This window comes from Periophthalmus magnuspinnatus, chromosome 12 (assembly GCF_009829125.3).
Source record: "Periophthalmus magnuspinnatus isolate fPerMag1 chromosome 12, fPerMag1.2.pri, whole genome shotgun sequence".
NCBI lineage: Eukaryota > Metazoa > Chordata > Actinopteri > Gobiiformes > Gobiidae > Periophthalmus > Periophthalmus magnuspinnatus.
This window is the reverse complement of record NC_047137.1, coordinates 9,052,735-9,069,586: the sequence shown is the minus strand read 5'-3', so window position 1 is coordinate 9,069,586 and position 16,852 is coordinate 9,052,735. Positions and strand designations below refer to the sequence as shown.

The window sequence follows — 16,852 nt, the reverse complement described above, 5'->3', positions numbered from 1 at the left end:
CCCCAGACTATGCAACAGCCTCCCTCTTCCTGTCAGATCATCTCAGTTTTTAATGCAATTTCAGGCTACTGAAAACCCACCTCTTCTCCCTGGCATTTAATACTAGTTACACAGGATATCTGGGTGTTTTATTGGCATTTTATTGGTGTTATTGTTCTTTACCTGTGTATTGTATTATCTGTATATTTGTTTTTTATTGACTTTTTATGTGAACCACTTTGGTCAGCTGAAGTTATATTTAAGTGTGCTATATAATTAAATTGAACTGAATGGTTTCTATATGTGACCCTTGGTGAAAAGTTTGGAGACCACTGATCTTTTCTATTTTCCATTTGTTCAATTACATTTGTTTTATTTGCTCAAACATACTTTGAAAAACATGCATTCTTACTATGAGCAGTCACCTCTCCACAGATCTGTCCCATAACTTGGCCTGTTGGCGCCACCTGCTTGTCCACTGAGACAGATATGTTAATGAGATAGCCATACAATGAATTTTCCATTCCAGGCAAAGCAACACTCCACAGTGACCTTCCACCAGAAAAGTTAGTGCTAGTCCTTTAATACTGGTTATGCAGCCAGTCCAAATCCAAGTTCTTTTTAAGACAGCAGGGCTAAATGTTTCATCACATCCCAAAATTCAATTACACTTTTGCTTGCTTTTGGATGGATATGGACAGATTACTTAATATTTTCTTAACTTAAACAAAATATGGGAATCAATTATCTATTATAACATTTTATTTATTTTGAAGTTTTTTGTTTTTTTTATTTATTTAGTGAGTTGTGTCCCAAAACATCTTCTACCCAAGTCAGATTTAAATGTTGTCTGGGGGAAATTCAGTGCATTTATTCTGTCTGTTTGTTTTGCTTTCCAAACTGGCAGCTCATTGTGGCTTAATACAAATAATCTCTCTGCTAAACATATGCTTTCATTCTAGCAGATTTACCTTCACCCCTCTAACCCTTTAGCTTTAGAACCAAAATGTTAATAAATATTTGTGAAGTATGCATTTAAAAGCATGTGTAATCCCCACTCCCCCCAATTCATATCATGTGTTATTTTTTGCATTTGACTCCATATGGTGCATTTAGTACTTGTTCTACCTGTATAACACTACAACAATTTAGTATTTAGTAGAAATGACTTGATTAAATGTAAACATGTTTAATTTTGGTTATAAAAATAAAACAAAACAGGTAAAATACTGTGGAAATGTATGACAGTATTGCTCATTTCCATAACTGTGTCACTCCGATGTTTGCCTTCAAAATCTGGATAATAAGCCGTTCTGTGAGACACTCTTGTTCCCTTTTCACTCTTTCACTCTTATTTCTAAGACAACAGCAAGAGTCCAGAGTGTCCAAAATACATTTCATAGTTCGTTAGGTACAGATGTGCAGTATTGTGCCCACAAAGTTCATAGCTCCATGAGGTAATCGAATGGACAGCTGTCTTGGGTAATAAGATCTTCCATTTTGTACTGCTGTCAACCAAACAGCAGCAAGAGAACGATGGATACAGAATTCACTATAATTAGAGGCACTGTGAAGAAAGCACATACAAACTATTAGTCTTTTATGTTGGCAGAATTCTGTATTACACAGGGCTCAGTACAAAAAAATAACACTGTAACCACACCTCTCATGACAGTCCGGACAGAGCGGATTAGATTCAGGACTTGGGCTTTGACTCCCGGGTCATCCCCAAATCCTCCGACTCCCTGGTCCACTCCCCAGCCGACTGCACACAGAGACATAACACTAATTCAAGCACTTTACACTGTATACAGGGTAACACGTATTTAAACCCTGTATGTAAACCCTGATAAAATCATAAATGAGATACAAATGACAAGAAATGCAGTTAAGTTCATTTAAGCAACATTTTGTCCATCATGTATTAATGATGCGATCCACTGCATACACAAGAGTCAAGCAAAATGTTTATAAAAAGATGTTACTACTGTCTCTCATCCTAAACTGATTTAAAAAAAAAAAAAAAACAAAAAAAAAAAACAAGACGCTTTTCACTTCAAGCATAAATTCTTAATAAGACAACACTGATCACAAAAAAGTATCAGTGTATTTCTTTTGCTATTCATGGCTTCAATGCATTCATCCAGTCTTTTTTCCTTGGACCAGCTAACATTTTATTTTTCAGCAAAGTAAAACTTATCAGAAAGAAAACAACACAGAAGTTAAAATACAAAAGAAAGAGTTACATCTTTGATATTTGTGGTGCTAGATTGTAGCCACATCAGCAGCAACCTCAGCAGCTGTCTGTCCACAGGGTAAGTAAGCTAGCGTTTAGCTTTGTGCATCGTTTCTGTTCCATAAAAAACAACTAAAATTGTACTTACTCTTACTGAGAAACCTCTCCTCGTGCAGGACGGCGATAGCATTAGTGCAGAGAATAGCGGTTTGGATCAGAGTGTACAATGTAAACGCCATGCTGGCAAATCTGCTCCTGTCTCCGCCACTCCCGATGAAGCGCCTGCCGTAAACCAGCGATGGAGGTCGTAACGATGGCGGCCCTCCCACTGACTGATCTAGAAGTGCCTGCCGTAAACCAGCAATGGAGGTCGCAATGCCTGATTTAGTAAAAAAAAAAAAAAAAAAGATAATTTCTGCATATACTATAACTTTTAATTCGCTTGAAATGAACATTATGATATTTATTTATTTATTTGTTGAGTCTGTCAGCTTTATTTTTCTATGCAATTAATAAGTAAACTCTTCACTTAATAAATCATGTAAACCAGTATGGTTATTGTAGACATTTAATGTATCCACATAAAGAATTAGAAAATACAAGAACATAATACATATGCATGGGCAGTGTCAGAAAAGACATTTGACTCAGCTTTAAACATGAGATTTATCTTTTTATTCTTTCTGACAAATATGCCTGTACCATTATTAACATTATTAACATCATTAGCAGCAGCACCATGTCTTTTTCATTGAATAAATAATAATAAATAATTCTTCACAATCAGGGTTTTGAGCCCTGATACATAAACAAACAACCTAACACATAGTGGTCTACAGTTTCATTTCACAGGAGACATTTTGTACACTGAAATATTTACAGGAGCAATACTATTTTACAAAACTCAAACAGTGATGTTGAGACAGATAAAGCCATGAGTTGTTTAAACATGCACTGATAATATTAATACTGGCTGTGATGATAAAACATTATTTTATCATGTAACACTATACAAACAGCTTTTATTGCACTGTAACATGGAGATGTCCCAGATTACTCTGCTCTTTGATTCTTCTGGATTTGTTTTGTTCTTCATCTGGCATTTCAAAGTCGATGTGTCTCCACCCACGGATCGCAAAAGTCAAAGTTTGTCATTTATTTTAAGTCAATCCACGGTCCCGATACTGAACAGCAGAGTTAGCAGCAGTCCGGGGGCAATACAACCCTCCAAGTCCCTCTAGCTGTGGGTCTCTTTTGTAGTCTGTATTCAACTATCTGTAACACTTTGGTCCTGCTTTGGTAAAGCTTTGAATCTCAATCCACAAGCCTTAGACCAAAATGTCAGGGCTATGTACAGGGCTATTAACAAAGTATATCGAAGTATAAAATCTGTATAGTTCAAATAATGAATAATGATCTCATTTGAAGTCACTGGACACAAATCTTGCAGTGTTGAGCCATCTTTGTTAAATGTGTCCTCCTCAGTCTGTAAAAATATAATAAAAAGGATGGAATGAATGGATGATCAGAATCAATTGTTTTATCAACATTTATGGCACTACAGGATTTAAGGCTGTGTAATCATGGGTTTCAGCTTCCTGTTATCCCATTCAAAAGATATATTTCATTAAAAAAAAAAGTTAATTGCTATGGCAGCGGTCTTAATTTTTTTTATCATTCTGAAACTGATGGGTAGGTTTCGTTTATTTGATATTACAACATTCTATAATCCCCATAGTTTAAAAAGGGGGTATTTTACTTTTATGGGGTATTATTGCTAACACATAGCATATTTAGATCATCATGTTACCTTTTATTATTTTGAAAATGCTCTATTTGCCAAAAACGTTTTATCACTAAATATTTTTGTCGCTCTCACCCCACGCTTTGTTCTCCACACTAAACCACTCCCCTTTCAGAGCGCTATCATAACACAATCAGCATGAATCCCTCTAATAAAACTACTACACACTGCATCAGATTTGTCAAGTTGTATACAGTTTTGTATTATTATGGAAAACTGTCACATGGTAGCATGATGTAAGCTTGTGGGCAGAGCATTGGACAGAATCGTCCTTTATCTGAAATCAAATATTCAAATTCTAGGACATGAGTGTAACCTGTTGAATAAACAAATATATATATACCTTATACTTATTTGCTCAAATGTGAAGTAATCTTTTCTTTCCTGATCATATTTGCGTAGGGAATCTGAAAAGAGCAGAGATATGAAAGTTAAAAAGTGCCTATATAAAATGTATATTTCAAGTGCTTATCTGGCACATTCAATCCCATGAGAATACATTTTACAATACATTTTTACACTATATGCACATTTTGGGCATTTTGTTAACGCAATCACCAATTTACACATTTCATTTTTGGTATGGTTTGGTAAACTAAGTGTGTGTTTGCATGTTTAATTTTATTTTTATTTTCTGCAGTAATAATCAGATTATATTTTCGAAATCCATCAAAAATGTGCCTGTGCCATGTATCGCACTAATAGTGAAAGTCTGTAATTAAAGCTTCACTGTGTACCTTTCTTCACCTGCTTGACTCGTGCTTGTCTGCTATCTTGCTTGTATTCATGTACATGTGTTTCTATTGTTCAGTATACCTGATTTCTTACTGCGATCTGACTTGTAACTTGACCTGCTGGCATCACCTCATAGTTCCCATGGAGACTGATAAGTTTAATGCCATAGTGTGGAATATTCCGGGCAAAGCAATAGTATTAGCACGAAGACAAGCAGGTAGCGACGTCCATCAGAAAAGTTATAGTGTACCTCTAACCAGCAAAGTGGAAAGATATCACTCTGTACAATACTTTTCATTGACTTTTTCATTCAACAATAATTTTAATATCATCCTGTAGATATATATGCATTACTTCTACTCAAAGTCCTTATCGTTTATATGAAAAAATCATGCAAATCAACTTGAATAGAAACAAATGGTATGACAGTTTGTGTTTATTTTGGGAGTATGTGCATGCTTGTTTTCCAGATGTGGTCATATGCGTAAAAGGAGCCATGGTGGCATGTGTCGCAGAGTGAAGACAAACAGCCCGTCTGCAGCTGCTCCTGTGATTGATGTGGACCCAAACATTCACAAAGCTGTGGACAAGCCTCTCACCCGTGAAAGACAAACTAGGAATGCCTCTACCACTGTACCGATAGACATATAAACAATAAGGACTTTGAGTAGAGGTGAGTGATGTATCATATAAGATCATAGTGAAAATTTAAAGATATGCAAGTTAGAACATCTAGTATAATGTCAATAATGAAAATATCAATAAGTTCTTAAAATATCTGAAGAAAAAAACACGACACTTATGTACTTATGCACTATGTAACTTTTCTTATCGAGTGTTGCTACCTGCTCTTGCTTGTCTTCATGGAATTGCTATTGCTTTGTCTGGGATGTTATGGGATTAAAATTATCTATCACCATGGGAACAATCAGGTGATGCCAGGTCAAGTTATAAATCAGATCACAATAAGAAAGCATGTTTTTAAGGTATTTCTATAAACATTTTTTTTTTTTTTTACACAAATGTGCTATTCTTTAAATAGCTTATTAAAGTGTATAACATTATCCCACATTTTCCCATCTTCCTTTTTCATCCGGTGATTCTGGACAATTATGTGAAATGTGCTTCATAATTAGGTGCTGTTATGCTCTTGACTAAAATCATTATTGGGCTGGTTATTGAGGCAAACTGTCTCTATTTCACACGTCCATAAACTAGTGCTTTAATTGGCATTTAAAGAGATCGAGAATATTTGTGCGCATTCAACACATCATTAGCGCAGCCGTCTCACCATCTGTAACTGCTGGACCATCTCCTCTCTGTAGGCGAGCTCCCTTTTCATCTGGTCTTGGAAATTATCTGAAATTATAGATTACAAAGTTAGTTTATTCTTCTGCGCAGGATTGCTTATATATAGAAAAGGGGAAAAAGACACATTTAGCACAAAGGGATCTCGCCGTATCATACTAGTGTTAGTATTATTGTGAGAAGAAAAATGACAATTGTACGATTACTGACAAACAACAGCGAAAGCCTTCATTGTCACTTCTTTATTATGTAACCAGTTTTATTAAATCAAACTTTCTGAATGCTTAAGGGGCCTGTACCTGATTTTCAACCACGAATCAGGAACGTGTTTTAGTTTGAACCGTTGCAGCCCAGTTAGTCATTTATGCAATTTGGATATAGCACCATGAGACACAAACAACTACTAGTATTTCTGTTACTACCAATATTGCACCATGACTGAAAATCATGTGTCTGGGACTCTGTGTTACGGCTCCATTGACTCTAGTTCCAATTCACTTTCTATTGAAAAACTGTTACCCCCTCTCTCCATAACTGCTGCTGTCAGGCTCATCATTTTGGTTTTAAAATGTTCATATTAACCTATATGATCCTGGTGTTTTTATTTGGCTATTTTATCCATAAATTGAGATATGAACATTAATAACAGAACAACCAGGAAGGTCGCTCCCGCTGGCGTTAGAAACAGGCCCCTGCTAAACCTTGGCTCCAAATTCGGCACTGTTATTGCTAGCCAAACGCTATGGGTGGCATCACACTCACTTAGTCCACTTCTTTATACAGTCTGTGGGATGGACTAATACAGATGGTGGTATCAAATATAGGTGCCAATCTCTGAAAATTTGCTGTATCAGGTATTGGCCCTACAATGTTGTTTCTGCCGATATCTTGGTTTGGCATATAAATTGATGTAGTAAGACTATTTACTGGTCCAGAAAGTCTCAGAATGTTTGAGATTTTAATACAAATATTATAGCTACTTGATATATGAATAACAGCTACATAACACATTTAATACATACATACATATACATATATTTAAAGCCATAGTATTGGAACCTGAGAAAACACTATGTAAAATGCAGTGCACGAGCATTTATCTTGACTAGAATAAATTTAAATCAGGTACAGGCCCTTTAAACACAAATAATATGACATAAACAGCCATATAAAAAGACACACTACATTTGTGGTTACTTTTTATAGTATAGATGGACTTCTGTGACCTGAAAAATTATTATTATCAATCTCAAAGTCCCTGTTAAGTACACTAGACAAAAGAGAGTGCCCTTAGAACGTAGTGTCCAAGGAGAGAGGGACTTACGGAACACAGGGAAAGGTGAAGTGCCCTTGAGCGCGTGAAACTCCTGCTCCAGTCTGCGTCTGAAGTCGATCTGCTCCAGAAGAACTTTCTGAAGCTCCTCTAAAAGGACACAAGGGTATTAGTCTTCCAGTACTTTAGTCTTCCTGAAGATGTGAGACAGGCCTCTACTTTGACAATGTTTAAATTCACACTCAAAACGGTTCTGTTTAGCTGTGCATATGACTGAATGTTTTTTCTTTGTGTTGTGATTTTAATGCATTTCTTATTCTGTGCTTTGTGTACAAATTGCGCTATACAAACACAACGATAAGTTCTAACTTTTTTTCTGAAAATCATCATGTAGTCACTAAGAAAAATAAGGTTCATGCTCCTGAAATTGATGTCAAAATGTGAGATAGAGGGCAATATTAATCTAAACAGAAAATGTACAAATGTTTAAATTCATTATTCATCTTTTTACATTTTGATATAAAATCAATTATCAAAGAATAGTATAGTGCAAAATAATTTCAGTTGTGACAATAAATACTGAACTTTATATTGAAGTTTTTGTTTTACGTGGAAAGGCCCAGTAATTACAGAGATAAACTAGCTCAGTTATCTGCATTTTATCAATGAACAAAACATTTCAACAGCTTTATTTAAAAGTATTGCTGGGTTTCAGATGATATCGCAACATTCTATAGGCCAATAATATTTACTATAGATGGAGACAGCTAAAATTAATGTTGTTCGAATGCAGATTTTTGTTGTAATACAGCAATTTCTTGGGTCTAGTGAATAACAGAAATGATCAGGTTCAACATTTGTGAATTTGCCTTTTGGATAGTTTATGTCAAAGTACAGTGTAATCAATTGGGAAAACTGGCTCCTGCCTCTCATCTGGGAGTATAACATCATCACGTTTAAAAATCTGAAAACTACTACACGTCATCTTGTACCTTTCTCCATATGCTCCACATCCTTTTTCATCGAGGCAGGAGATGAGGCTCCTTGGCTTTGATCACCTGCAAATACATACGAACATGAATATTAGACTCATTATCTCAACAAGCATTTATCACGAACATTATCCATACTACACAGTTAAAGATAAATGCTCGTTACAGTTTTGTCAGTTCCCGTTGTGTCCAGTAGGTGTCAGTACATTTCCACAACATATCAGAGAATGTGTCCGGTTAGAGCTTTTGTAAATGAACATGTTGTTTGGACCTAAATATGTGCTTCATGGTAAAAGCAGATTTCTGCAAATAATTAAATAATGATAACAAATGCAGTGGATTTATATAGCCCCTTTCAAGACACCCAAAGCGGCTTAGATTGTATTATTCCTTCAGTCCACACTTGACGGTGGTAGTGTTGTCACAATACTAAAATGTCAAACTTGATTTTGACACTAAGCAATTGACTCAATACTGTGTACCGATTACGATATCATAATGATTTTTTTTTTTTTAATGCTTCTTTTTTCATACACAAAATAATAGCACTTTCTTTATGTTACCATGAGATCTAATACTAGTCCTGATAAAGCTCAAAATGACACTAAAACTCAGTAAAGCTAACATTTTATTTATTTTAAAACTAAAAGTAAAATTTTTAGTGTTGATACCAGCTCAAATAAGTATCTAGTTTCAATACTTATTTTAATTTCAGATTTTTGATACATTTGACAACCCGACTCTGGGGCAAACTGACGGAAGCGAGGCTGCCAATCTGTGCCATTGGCCCCTCCGACTACTACCAACGCTCACTCACCACATTCATACTAGACAAGGTGGAGGAAGTGTCTTGCCTAAGGACACAACAACAGTTCCCACTATAACCACTGCAGCCCCATATTTGAAAGTAAATAAAAATAAATACATAATCAAAGTGAAAAAGTGATGATACATAAGGTTTAATTTGAATTTTATTATTTATTTAAATTTATTTTTTATTGCAATATTATTGATCAATTGTTGCACTGGTTAGAGCAGTAGTCTCCCAACCCGAAGACCAAGTTTTATTGTTGTGTCCTTAGGCAAGACACTTCACCACATTACCTAGTGCTATTATTATTATTATTATTATCATTATCATTATCATTATTATTATTATCATTATTATTATTATTATTATTATTATTATTATTATTACTACTACTACTACTACTACTACTACTACTACTATTATTATTATTATTTATTTATTTATTATTATTATTATTATTATCAATGCATCCAGAATTCAGCAAGTCCTGCATAGTCTTATCAATCTGAATAAAGCGACAATCACAGAACAAGTTATTTTAAATGTGTCGTCTCGTCTTTTCACACAGTTGGATGTGTAGGGTCTTTGCTGTTTGTTTATTTTATTCGAATGAGTGCCGCTCCTCTGCTCTTTCTATACCTCCCTCAGTCTGCCTATGCATCTCTCTTTCCCTCCCTCTCTCATTTCGAGCAGCTCTCCTCTCTCTCCTCTCTCTCTGTCTCATTTGACAAGCAAATTTGCAGACAGTGCCCGAGGATAACAACCTCGTTTGACAGTCAATTAACCGTGAATAGTCAAAGCCAAGGCGGTTTGCATTACATAAATGGAAAATTAGATTATTTTTCCTCCCTAGAAACAGAGGGAGAGTTTAAAGACAGTGGCTGGGGGTAGGAGGAAGAGGAGGGGGGTACCACTCGGAGGAATAAGGCCTTCTAATCACGTAGAGCTTCCCACCGCCCAGGGAGACGTTTGGCAATCAGGGGAAAAGGTGGTCTCATTTAATTTGTTTCGTGTAATTTTTCGAAATACATTATGCGCGGGGATCATTGCGGCGCGTGTCGGAGGAAGAGGAGGGGGGGGGTGTAGATATAAATGTTGGCACAGATGTCATAAAGCACTTTTAATGTCTTCCTGACAGATATAAAAAGGCAATAAGCGGCGATCTTTTTCAAACGAGGAAGGCTTGTTTGGCGGCGAACAGGAGAGAAAGCCAATTATTATGTTTGTGGTGATACGGGTCTAAGATGGAGATGAGATGATGTTTGCTAGTTGAACTCTAACGGCCCCCTGAAGAGTAACAGCGCTGCCACAGTGTACACACCGTCCTCCTGGAGCTTCATCTGTCTCTACACTTTAAACCCCGCACACTTTTACCTGTTCTGGAGGAAGAAAGTATCATTTGTGAAAGGTACAGGTAATGCTGTTTATGTTGAAGCTATGAATTAGTCAAAGTAATTGATCCTGTTAGCCACCGGCGTTCGTCAATATACAGGGATTGTTTAATCAATATGAGGTGTAACTGTTGAAAAAACTTCCAAATGTTATACATATTTCAGATCAAGGTAATCAAGCTTGAATAAATAGAATAATTATTAGCAATGGGGTTTTAGTCGCCATCAGCTGTTTACTTAACTAACTTCACACTTAACCACATACTTTTTTTTTTTCAAACTTTGGATGAAAAAGCAAGATATAATGATGATTAGTCAGTTCAAAATTATTATTATTATTTTTTTTTTTGCAGTTTTATTTTTATGTTATTATTATTATTATTATTATTATTATTATTATTATCTTTTTTTGTCAACTTATATTTATCCAAGTATCCATTTCTTCATCCATTTCTCATATGCAGCGACAACCTTGTTTGATTCCACCATACGGTCAACATATACACAATCTATTTATTTTTATTATTATTTACTTAATGCATAGATTACTTTTATTAATTGATATTTTAGGGTTTTTTAGGGATTTTTTTGCTATAAGATTTTATTGGTTTTATTAATTTTTTTTTAGAACTAGAGAGATCAAATTATTACTATTTTTATTATTTTGCTGTCGTACTGTTTACTGTTTCTGTGCAATATTTGGAATCTGCGTGTTTATAAAATGCGCTATATAAAAAAGTGGACTTGAATTTGAAATACCATGAAAACACATTTTGAAAAAAGTCCTACCAGACGACTCTCTCCAGTAGTCCGGCGCTGTAGTTTCACTCTCAGTCACAAAAAAACTACTCTTGTCTTTGTTTTCATCTGCAAAAACGCAAACAGCACAGAGTGAATCAGTAAGGCCCATTGGTGAGCCGGTTATCCGCACAAGTAGAGATAACTAAGTGTGCCCGCTGCTATGAGAAAACCATTTATGTACGGCGCAACACACACACACACATACACACACACATACACACGTCGGCAAATGAAATGTCACAGGAATATGAAGCACTATCTGATGGAACAGATAGTGTGTAACTGCCCGGATAGGTTTTGTAATGCTGTCTGATGACACCGAGTAAAAAACTGTGCAAACATTTGATGAAAACATGAAAAGGGCATGAAAAGAGGACATTCTGAAATAGTTTATGAAATTTGAATATGCTGTAAAATTGTATAAATGGGAGATTGAACAAAACTTTAAACTTTAAAAGTGTACGGCTTGCATGCATTTTGAATAAGACATAAATGATTTGGTATGAAGTAATATTTTTGGTAATGATTTCATAAGAGTTGTCTCGATTGGTTTTATTAAAAATAAAATGGAGAATCATGTGTTTACCTGTGATGCTGGAGTTGTCTTTGGTAGCATATGCAGGGAGTCCTTCGTCTCTGTTTTTATGTACCTGTAAGGAAACAGTAAAAGCTTAATATTGCATTGCCACATTTAAATCTACAAAGCTGTAAAAACGTAATTATAATGTTGGTGCATACGTTTGTTAATGTATTTCCTGAATAGCTTCACTCAAGTGTTTCCATGGACAATTAAACCTGCTGTTGTCTAAACTGTTGTTCAGCACTGCAGTAGTTGTGCTGCTAATGGGGAGTCGACAGGTTAAAGATTAGAGTTGCCCTAACAGGCTCCAGTGACAGAGAAAGAACAAACACACCGTGCTGCACAGGGCCTATTAGCTGGGATCAAAGTGGGGTGACTGTTTCATTTCTACAGGGAGCACGCGGCCTATCAATCTGCTTATGCAGATCATATCACTGCCTGACTGCAGCACCATTTAAATAATAATTAGCTCAAGTGGCCTGGGGGTATATTTACGTTTTTGTATGCAGGGTCCTCTCGGTGGGGAGGGGAAGAGCTGGCGGGAGGGGAGGCGGGCAGGCCAGGCTCAGAGGACGATAGAGGGGAGGAGCTGGGATAAACCGCGCTCATGCCCCTGTCCTTCCCTCTGTCCTGGGCCACAGGGAGGTACGGAGCGCCTCTTTGCTCCTCTTCGTCCTGTTTGGATGACTCCACATCCACCTCCCCCTCCTCCTCGCTCTCTCCGGGCTCTGCGGCGCTCTCACTGCCGTAGCTGCAGCTGCTGCTGGGAGAAAGTCTGTGCAGGCGCTCCGACCCACTCACTGCTCCAAACTCCTCCTCTGTACCACCTCCTCCGCTGTGGAGCTTCGCAATACTCTCAGCGTCTTTTACCACAGGCCGGAACGCAGAACCATAACTCGGCTTTCGGCTCTGTAGTGTAGGAGTGTCTAGAAGTTTGAGCCAACCCTCTGATGTTACAGGTCGAAGGTCAGAGGTCACCGTTGGGCAGTCAGGGTCAAAGAGTCCAGACCTGGGTGTGTTGGTGCCACTGCTGCTGCTGATAGAGGCAGTGACAGCGTTGGTGGAGCCCACCCCTGTACCAGGCTCAGAGGGATCAGACAGGTCTAAAAAGGCCTGTCTGAGAGAGGGGTTCTCTGTCAGAGAGAGGGCACTGGGCTGAGACTGCAGGTATGTGGGCACAGGGATCCCTCCTGCTGCTCTGGGGGGCCAGAACATACAGAAAGGAGGGTAGAACGTGTCCTTACGCCCCGGCCACAATAGACCAGACAGGCCCGCTCCTTTCTGACCCACTGACACATCACTGTCCTCTTTCTTCTGCTGACACAGGCCAAACGCAGGGAATGGGTAGGGTGAGGGAAACAATGAAGTTGGAGGGAACTTTTGAAGCATGCCAAAGCTTTTACTGGGCACAGGGATAACGGGGTAACTACGAGGCGTCTTACGAGGAGACAGACTATCACTGTCCAAGTCCTCGTCATCGTCGAAGCGGGCCCTTTTCTGAGACAGGTCTGGCCCCATCATGTGTGGCATGACAGAGGCAGGTAGAGACTTGACCGGGCCCATGGAGGAGCAATGGGCGGAGGGCGGGAGAGCGCGTTTGCGGCTGCCCCCGTTGAACATGGCTTTGACGTCCTCCCAGGCGTACACCAGCTCCTCGGGCGGGTGCTTCTCACTCAGCTTCAGGTGCCTCCTCCACGAGTTGAAGTTGGCTGCATCTGGCTGCATGTACTTGGACTCTGGAGTGCGGTGGGAATGAAAGATAAACTTATTGGGGGAGAAGTACATGTTACACAACGAGCACTTGATGCACTTGGCCCGGGAGCTGTTGTACCGTGCCGGAATGAAGTTACCACGGCAACCCCAGGCGCATTCATGACTCACGTCGAAGGCGAAGTTGTCTGGGAGTTTGGGTGGAGAGTTTTCCCCCAGGAAGGACTTGCAGAGGCGCTCGGCTTCTCTCTTGGTGATCATGCCACAGCGGCGTGATGAGATGGGCATGGCACCCGCTCGTCGCAGTATCTCTAGCTGGACTGGGGTACACTGCACGCACGTGATACCCAGGGCCACGCGCCGATTGTGGATTTCGTTGTAGCTGTAGTTCTTAAGGAGGGTGTTGGAGATCTGTGCCAAGCAAAGTCTCTCGTTGTTGTCTATTACGAGTGATACGATTGGGACGCCGTAGAGGATGACCTGTCCCACCTGGTTGGGCTTGAGAGGTGAGGAGGATGGGGGAGAAGAGGAGGAAGAGTGCATGTGGGTGCCACGGGGTGGGGTTAGGGGCTCCGGTTGATATGGGCCTGTTGCAGTCGTCATAATTAGTTCGTTTGGGCTGGATAAGTGCGTCTTATCCATATCAGACAGGGACGACGTGAAGAGCAGCCTGGACAAAACAGACAGAATATGAATATAAAAATGTATATACTGAACACATACACACATTTTAAGAAACACTTCTGTACATTACAAAAGTGTTTATAATTGTCAGCATGAAACACTTGTTGAAAGTCTGATTATATTTGAACAATATGCAAGGATTTTAACATACCAAAAAATAATAATACTAAAAAAATAAATATACACATGAAAAACTTAAGTACAATAAATATAAAATATTTTGTATTAAAACAGTCACATATTTAATCAGATTTAAAAGTGGACTTATTACATTCTCTTTAAATCAAAGTTGAATTCAGATAATTCAACAGATCTAGTTTAAATAGGCCTAATATATGTAAAAGAATATAAAGCAATTACAAAAACCTAACACATGTGTAATCAAAATTATTTCAGGGATGTTTTGTTATTTATTTATGTAGGTTTTTACTCTTACAAGTGCCCACATTTTAAAATCCATTTGATAATAGCAATATGTAGCGTGCGTGCAAAATTTTATTAAACTATATTTATCTATGTCGAATGCTTATCCCAGATCTATGGGCCTACTGCAATATTTAACAGCTGTAAATCTATTTTATTTATAGACCCACTAAAAATCTTGGAAATTGTCCCATATTTTCATATCAAATATAATTCAGGTCTACAAAATACTTATATTTTTGTCTTATATCTGCGTAATTAATTTTATCTGCGTAAAACCGAGCCGAACCTGGAACACTTTAAAACTTTGCGTAATGCGTAATATAATATTTGTTCTTGAACCATCCAAATACGCAGTACAGTATTTTTATGACAGTGCTCTTGCTGCTTCGACGCCTTTTTACTTTGAGCACTAGGCTACATTTTAAAATAAATCGGCCATTTCATTAATAATGAAGATGGAATAATTTGCGATAAAATGCTGCCAAATAAAACTGCGTAGTGTAGCAGTTTTGGATCGCGCTGTCCGGAGAGGGCCTTCAATTACATTTTTCTTTCTTTCTTTCTTTCTTTTTTTATTGGCGGTTACGCACACACTTTGAAAACACGTGGCGCAATTTGAGGTTTATTCATAAAATCAATGCACGTAGGCTTCAAAATAAAAAAAGACATCGCAATAAATGACAATACATTGCAGAAGGCTGAGGTACGAACCTTTGTTAACTCCAGAGAAGTGTTGAGAAGTGTCACAGCCTCGTTATAACGGTCCCGGTCAAGAGCGCGTCCCACGTATCCAAAGCTGCGGCCGCAAACTCATCTTTACGCGCGCAACAAAGTGATCAAACTTCGCCCAAATATCGAGATAAAGCTGAGGAAAGTGAACGGGGCGCCGGGCTCGCTCTGGTCCGCGCTCTGAGCTGCGTGTGAGATGTGAGTAAAGTGGCGCGCTCCCGAGCCTTTATTCGCCTGTGAGAGGAACCGAGTGCGCACTAATCCCTCCCTCTCCTCCATGCGCGCTCACCTGCCCCCGCGTCTTCACTTTGATTGGCGTGCACGAGCTCAGCCCACCAGCTACAGGGCGCACGAACGGACACTTTTGTTCCACTTTTTTTTTTTTTTTTTTTAATTCGACCTCTTCTCTTTATGTACGAGACTGCCCTACGCCTGACCCATCCAAACCGGACTGTTTGGCTTTGGACTGTGGGGAAGGGAATCTGACGCACGTACAAAGTGGGGCACACACTAGAAGTTCCATTACATTTTAGTTGTAATTGGATAACATCGTGACAAAATGATAAGAAAAAAATACGATGGCCTATGAAATGTTTTGTTATGTTGTTTGATTGAATGAAATGTTCCAATATCCATTTTGGAGACACAATAATCCAATGTTAATTTGACATTTGACGAATTACACTAAAATGGAGGACATATCCATAGGTTTTAGAGTGAAAAATCACCACTGTTGCCATAGGACTTAACAATTCACAACAAAATATCAAGCAAGAGTCCTCAAAATGTATATGAACACCACATAGAAAAAAAAAATACATAGACTATCAGAATAAATACCTATAATACGCTGTTATTTTGGTTTTCAACTGTCACGTAAGGCTGTCAAATTCATGAAAAAGTAGACCCAAACTGAAATTGTTAAGGCTATAGAGACAAAAACGGCTATTATGACATTGAGTTTGACTTGTAAGTGTTTAAATATTGCAGCACAGGACCAAACATGATTGTAAAATTGAGGCCAAATTAATAAAAAGTCCATGTGCATGTTTAAATAAAAAACTCGTGCAATGTAAAAACTATTGTTAATTAAAATAGGACTTGCACAAACTCAGCATGGAGCTAAAGATGCAAAGGCAGCAGACAGTATGATGTGACTGTCTGACAGAGCACGCACAGGAAAAGAAGGCTGCTGCTGCTGCTGCTGCTTCTGGAGGAAACCCGACTCTATGACCACACATGCAGCTTGTTCCCAGGAGAGAAAAGGCAACGGGAGGCGCACCGGAGCCCCCCCATGGTCCGATGTAATTGAGGGTCAGAGGAGCTCCCAGCCAGCCGCTCAAATCCACCTGAAGAGGGCCCACCAATAAAAAAATTTTATCCCACAAAATGA

The 16,852-nt window shown here is 38.4% G+C and overlaps 2 protein-coding genes across 2 annotated transcripts; both read right to left on the bottom strand.

Annotated features, from left to right (window-relative positions):
* Positions 1 to 1,152: 1,152 nt before the first annotated feature.
* ier3ip1 (immediate early response 3 interacting protein 1) lies at positions 1,153 to 2,514 on the bottom strand. Its single transcript, XM_033976269.2, has 3 exons — positions 2,364 to 2,514; positions 1,643 to 1,744; positions 1,153 to 1,546 (listed from the first exon to the last, which is right to left on the bottom strand). Exons 1-3 carry the CDS (start codon positions 2,452 to 2,454, stop codon positions 1,491 to 1,493), a joined length of 249 nt encoding a protein of 82 aa, XP_033832160.1. The 5' UTR covers positions 2,455 to 2,514; the 3' UTR covers positions 1,153 to 1,490.
* Positions 2,515 to 4,362: 1,848 nt separating this feature from the next.
* Positions 4,363 to 15,592, bottom strand: skor2 (SKI family transcriptional corepressor 2). Its single transcript, XM_033976270.2, has 8 exons — positions 15,442 to 15,592; positions 12,406 to 14,290; positions 11,917 to 11,980; positions 11,319 to 11,396; positions 8,328 to 8,393; positions 7,387 to 7,485; positions 6,046 to 6,113; positions 4,363 to 4,426 (listed from the first exon to the last, which is right to left on the bottom strand). Exons 2-8 carry the CDS (start codon positions 14,260 to 14,262, stop codon positions 4,370 to 4,372), a joined length of 2,289 nt encoding a protein of 762 aa, XP_033832161.1. The 5' UTR covers positions 14,263 to 14,290; positions 15,442 to 15,592; the 3' UTR covers positions 4,363 to 4,369.
* Between the last annotated feature and the right edge of the window lie 1,260 nt (positions 15,593 to 16,852).